The sequence below is a fragment of the Limulus polyphemus genome, unplaced genomic scaffold (assembly GCF_000517525.1).
Source record: "Limulus polyphemus unplaced genomic scaffold, Limulus_polyphemus-2.1.2 Scaffold3101, whole genome shotgun sequence".
Classification (NCBI taxonomy): Eukaryota; Metazoa; Arthropoda; class Merostomata; order Xiphosura; family Limulidae; genus Limulus; species Limulus polyphemus.
This window is the reverse complement of record NW_013668711.1, coordinates 93,415-100,070: the sequence shown is the minus strand read 5'-3', so window position 1 is coordinate 100,070 and position 6,656 is coordinate 93,415. Positions and strand designations below refer to the sequence as shown.

The window sequence follows — 6,656 nt, the reverse complement described above, 5'->3', positions numbered from 1 at the left end:
ACTGCATAGCTTCTACATAATCCAGGGTAAGAGAAATAGCATACAACTCAGCAGTGAACACAGAAACTGTGAGCAACTACCGAGCCACAGCACACCATGGCAGAACCTACAGTCACCCGATTTCGAACCATCCGTGTAAATAGGAAGAGAAGAATGGCTCGAAAGATGTTCAGCAAAAAGATGATGATACTTCCAATCGGGAGTATCCACCTTCCTCGGATGACTCAAGTCACAGGAAGGGATGGTAATAAGCCATGGTGGAATGGGCTGATCATTGGGGACAGCAATGTTATCCAATGCCAGACCCAATTCAGTCAGTAGTGCCCAAATACGAAGGCCAAATGGAGGAATAGCAGACCGTCTGTTCTGAAAGAGCATTGCCCACCGAGGAAGAAAGACAATCATGGGACTCAGTGTACAAACTCTGGACTGGAGAAGTGCAAAAAGTACCGGTGCAGAGCCGAAGCCCCAGATGGTGAATGGGGTCCAGCATCTTCAGGGCCAAGATCCTAGCAGAAACATAGACCCATAGTCCAGTTTGGATCGAATCAGGGCACGATAGATCCTGAGCATAGAACATCAATCCACTCCCCAAGAGCTGGAAGAAAGGACATGAAGGATGTTCAGAGCTCTTGCACACTTGACATGAAGCTGCTTGATGTGTGGAATGAAGCTGAGCTTACGGTCAAAGATAAGCCCCAAGAACTTTGTCTCAGGGACCACACGAATAACTATATCGCTGAGATGGAGCTCGGGATCAGAATGGAGACACCGTTGGTGGCAAAAATGCATGCAAACGGTTTTGGAAAAAGAAAATTTAAAACTATTTGCAGTGGTCCATGTCAACAACCGAATGAGGGCAGTCTGAAGCTGCCGCTCAATAAACCTCATGTTCGACAACAGGCACGAGATGTGGAAGTCGTCGACATAGAACCCATTTGCAACAGTCGGAGAAAGATTTGTAGTGATGGCATTAATTTTAACACTAAAAAGTGTGACACTCAAGACACAGCCCTGAGGGACTCCAAGTTCCTGTGGGAAGGAACAGGAAAGAGTGGAACCCACACGGACTTGGAATCGCCTGTTCTGTAAAAAATTGCAGATAAAAATGGGTAAATGGTAAAACCTTTTGCAGTGGTCCATGTCAATAACCGATTGAGGGCAGTCTGAAGCTGCCACTCAATAAACCTCATGTTTAATGACTGACACGAGATGTGGAAGTAGTCGACATAGAGCTCATTTGCAACAGTTGGAGGAAGATTATTAGCGATTGCATTAATTTTAACACAGGAGAATATACTGAGGGGACGAAAACAAATGAGGGATCTATCAGAATGCAACCTTGGGAATGAGGAGCAATGCAGAAGTATAGCATGTTTGAAAAAATGTAGTAAAAAAGTGTTGTGGCAACTCGGAACTGAAGCCTTGGTAAAGACAATGGGAATGGCATTCAAGGTGAGGTGCAGTTAATGAGTAGGAGCACTATTATTTGTTTTTGGATATTCATGCAAAGCTACCAAAAATATATCTGCATTAGTTGTACTCAAGTTTGAACTGACAGACTATAAAGAAGGTAGATAGTCAGCAACACCCACCACAGACTCTTGGGCTACTTTTTTCTGGCTAACAGTAAGATTTGACTGTCACCTTTATAATGCACCCAAAGTTTGATTCACGATTCATTACTATTTTTTAAGTTGTTACTGTAATGGGATGCAAGAATGTATCGTAATGATTTGTAACAACGTGCTTTTAAATGGTGTAAGAAAAATTTGCCCAATACACAACCACGCTGGTATCCAATTAACTTCTCTAATTACATTGTAAGTGACAGCTGAGATCTGTGAAATTACAAGTGAAGCAGAAATTGCAGTTGGAAGATAAGCTGTATAACTTAGAGCTTTCTCACATATTTCTATTTAAGCAGGGTTGCTTCACCCTGATAAATCGCTTTTCTCAGTCACATAATGACAGATTTATTGACCACAACTAGATCAGGCTGTAATAAAGCTGGCAGTGAGAGGAGTAAAGTATAACATGTTTTTTTTTTAAGTATGTATAAATATTGCATAACAACCACCTTGTGTGAATTTAATGCTTATGTAACTATTTTTTTAGATTATCAGATCATGGCAAAAAAATGATTAAATAAATCTCTCAGAATTTAACAAAAATATTTGTTTCTTTGTTTTGAATTTTGCACAAAGTTATGTGGGTTATCTGTGCTATCCATCCCCAATTTAGCAGTGTAAGACTAGAGGGAAGGCAGCTAGTCATCACCACCCACTGCAAAGTCTTGGGCTACTCTTTTACCAACGATTAGTGGGATTGACTGTCACATAATAATGCCCCCATGGCTGAAAGGAACGAGCATGTTTGGTGGGACGGGGATTCGAACCCGTGACCTGCAGATTGCAAGTCGAGCACCCTAACCACCTGGCCATGCTGGGCCGTTAACAAAATGAAAAAGTGAAAGCTGATAACTAATGTGCAGGTATTAAAATGTGAACTTGCATGGCTATTTTCTTACAGAATATAAGACTGTTTTGGTCTTCACATAAAACCTATTTTAAATATCATTTATTTTGTTGGTTTCAAGTGGAACTTTAGGACTGACACATTAGCTATTAAAAATGTTAATTGGATACTAAGACATCGATACATGACGTCTGAAATAAGTTAACAAAATTTCCTTCCCCATTAAATATTATTTTCACTTATTAAATGGCAGGTACTAGAGTCCACCATTCTTCCTCCATCCTCTCTTCTGTGATATACAAGCATAATGAAAAATACACACAGGTATTCAGCTTAGTTGAACATACTTCTGTGCTCATGTGCTTTAATGTGTGTTACAGTATCTTATGGCTAGAGGAAGTCCAAATCTAAGGAAATTTTAAATTGGTATCTGTGGAGAATTTTAAAAATTCTGCGGAGCATCTTTTGTGTTTAATACTTGCAGCAATAACAGCTCATTTTAAAAAAGTAAATGAAGTAGACATAACTATAGCAAACAATTTATAGGTAAAATATCTTTTCATGTATCAAACATTTTGTCAATATAATCAAAACAAATATACAGAAATGTAATTTAACCATACATTATAAATAATTTTGTACAATTCTGTAATAAATAAGACATTAATGTATGGTAATGTGACTAACAAATTATTAGAAGTATATTTTCTTGGATGTCTGTTGTTTATCATTTCAAAAATAAACTGCCTATACCACACTTTTCTTGTCACAAATAACTGTAGGTAACTGGTCTCAACTTTCATAAACCATCCCAGTCATAAGCATTTTCATTCTCATCTTGCATTTAACTCCCTTATTAGGCTTTTTATTTAAGTTAACTCTTGCTGTATTTTGGCACATACACATTCATAGATGGATCAAATCTCAAACAGAAAAACTGGATCCCTATAACAGTGGACTCAAATGTTTATCAATTTTTACTATTAATAAATGAATAAAAATATATAATCTAGTTAAAATTTTATAATACTTAGGATTCATTTATGTACACTGTATTTTGAATTTTCTGACATATATGTTCTAGGGTAAAAATGTATTTTAAGAAGCCAAATTCTTTCATAGGTGTTATGAGTACGTAGTGTATTTTCCTGCTTTTAAAAACTACAACTTGTTAAAAATATATTTAAAAAAACTAGATGAAGCAGTCATATAGTAGTAAATATTGTGGTTATTTGAAACACAAAAAGCTTGCTTAAATTCAATTCTTAAAAAAATTTTAATATCATAACATAAGACCATAATACAAATTCTTTATCACTGCCTTATGCATTAATATACAATATTTGTACAAAGTGTGCTAAACACTGAGATATGCTAACATTTTTTCTCATGTTACTTCCAAAGTAAATGTAAACAAGAAAAGTTATTAGCATGTAGTTAAGCATGCCATGAGATTTTCCATTTTATTCAAGAAGTTCTTTCCTTCCATCTTTTCCAGGGCAACTTCTCGAAAACTGCCACTTAGGTTTTGCCACTTTCGGTCTCTAACCAGGGTACTAGGGTAAAAATCTTGTTCTTGAGGTGATGATGACACACTGACCTGTATGTCAGTTTGTGGCCCACAACGTATAGCAATCACCCTATATGTGAATTTAGAATTTTAAAAATCATCATTCATACTCCAATTGTACTTGCTGATTTTAACAGACTGTTAATGATACTAGTTGACCAAACGATTGCTGTCATGTCAAAACCATGCAAGTTAAACTTTTCATGATTTTTTTTCTTACAAAGAAGTGTTTCCAGAATTCTGTCAAAACCATGTAAGTGTCTTCCAATTAAAAAAAGGTATATTACTAACACCTTGTAGTTCACATGATCTAATTCTTGTAGTTTCAAAACCAACTATTTTTGAATCAAAACTGGACTTTTGAACATATACAGTTTTGGTGAAAAGTTTTAACACTAAACAGCACCATTTTTCTTGAACTGTATAGCATAACATATGTCAGTTTCATCCATCATTCACGATGAATGGGATGTCCATAAATTATTGAACCACTTTCTTGATTGAATAGAATATGAACCACACCATAAACAGTTGCAGTTTGCAGCATGAGGGAAACTAAGGTCTGAAGTTTCTTTCAACTAGTTTAGATACAAATATATGAAGGACATTGTCTATATGACAAATATACCAGATATGGTAATCCTACATGCCAGAACAACCAATGCAATTGCATCAATTATATGGGAGATGTTGGCATGAACATGGGTGGAGATTGTTTATGGCTCAAGGAATGTCTTGGCAATAATCAGTGCTCATGGTGAGGTGCACTAACAGCACTTCTGGCCATGGAAAAACCTTAGGTGTTAGCTTCCATTATATTGTGAACCATAATTATTTATTTTATGTACTTCTCATTCTACTCAATTATTTACTAACACCATGTACTTAGAGCAAAAAACAATGTAAAAATGACTGCACTACATTTATATTTAGAAATAGAGCAGACACACATTATATAGTAAATTTTTACCAACCAAATATCAGATTTATTTATCAAGAAACATAAAGTAATGACAATTATTAAAATCGTGAATTATGATACAAACTAATTTGCATTTAGTTTTTCAGACCCAAAATACAGCTTTAAAATGTATTTTTATATCTTATAGATAATTCTTATTTACAAGAAGAAAATATTTAAAATTAGCAAAATTTACATATTTTCAACTCATTTTTACACAAACCTTTAAACATAAAATAGTAATTTCCATTTCAACTTTTCATCCACTAATACAAGATGTACTTTCACTGCATCATATTGTGAATGTAGTTTAAAAGTACCCATGTAGGCTTGTTGAAATAAAATAAAATTCAGATATGTTATTTGATTCCTTTACAATTAAAAAAAACAAATAAAAATATTTTTTGCTGATTTTAAGCAAATAGTTTAAATATTGTTTAAATGGATAATATAAATTAGCTAGCCACTTTATTAGAAACTATATCTAATAACAGGTTGGGCCATCTTTTGTCCAAATAACAGCTATGATACAACATGGTACAGATTCCACAAAGTGCTGGAAGATGTCCCCCATTCAGTCATTATTATAGTATGCAATTCATGAATCAAGGTAGGCAGAGGATAATGATATTGAGAACTAGCTTACAAATTAAATGCTCTAATTATAAAAAAAGAAATGATGCCCAAACAAGAATAATTCTAGTAATAAAATAATTGCACAGGCGAGGAAATAACAAAATAGAAAATAAAGATATTGTGAAAAACTCGTGAAATTAAAATAATTTTAGTGATAAAACATGAAATGTTTCAGGCAACAACCCTTCATCAGGTTTCCAGTGAGAATGAAACTGTTAATAGAAGGGTTAGGTTGAAAGAACAAGTAACACATTGTTCTTAAGCTACATGTTCTTTCAACCTAACCCTTCTATTAACACTTTCATTCTCACTGGAAACCTGATGAAGGGCTGTTGCCCGAAATGTTGTTTTTGTATTTTATCAATAAAATTATTTTAATTTGGCAAGTTTTTCACTATTACTTTATATTCTACTACGCAAAAATAATTCCAATCATTTCTTAACTGATTATAACAAAGTCATGAAAGAGTTTTCATAAAGTTAGCTGGAAGTTCTTGTACATTAAAACAATGTTAGTTAAAACACATTACATTGTTAAAAACAAATAAGGGATAATCAACATTTTCTATATTCTAGGTATGACAAGGCATATTTACTGTTAATACATAATGCAAAACAAGTATTGGGTGGCCAGTAGTTTGAATTGAAGTGCAAATTTTAGTGATATATAAAAGTGAAGGAAACACGGTGTGTTATCATTTAGCTGTTTGAACAACAGTAGTAAAGAGATCCAGACTGATAGTGTACAATGCAAGAATCCAACAAGAACATTTAAACATTTCCATGATGCTAAAAACAATGGATCGGTTAGAAGGTGGTCAAACTCACTGTAGAATGGCTATAAATGTTACAAAGTATGGTTAGCATGATGTGGACTCATTTTCAGACCACCACTACAGTTGGCCAGATATCTGGACAGATTAAACCACTAATGGCTGGAGACGGCTTGAATGGGTAATGAAGAAAAACTTTAATATAAGTTTAACATAACAGCAAATGTACAACGTTTTG

At 34.4% G+C, this 6,656-nt stretch overlaps 1 protein-coding gene across 1 annotated transcript in view; it reads right to left on the bottom strand.

The window, feature by feature from the left end:
• Nucleotides 1-3,316: 3,316 nt before the first annotated feature.
• LOC106468658 (mediator of RNA polymerase II transcription subunit 17-like) overlaps nucleotides 3,317-6,656 on the bottom strand; it is a 77,956-nt gene continuing 74,616 nt past the window's right edge. Inside the window, exon 14 of the mRNA XM_013929093.2 lies at nucleotides 3,317-4,118. Within this exon, the coding sequence (XP_013784547.1) occupies nucleotides 3,905-4,118 (214 nt within the window). The 3' untranslated portion in view covers nucleotides 3,317-3,904. The remainder of the gene's footprint in view (nucleotides 4,119-6,656) is intronic.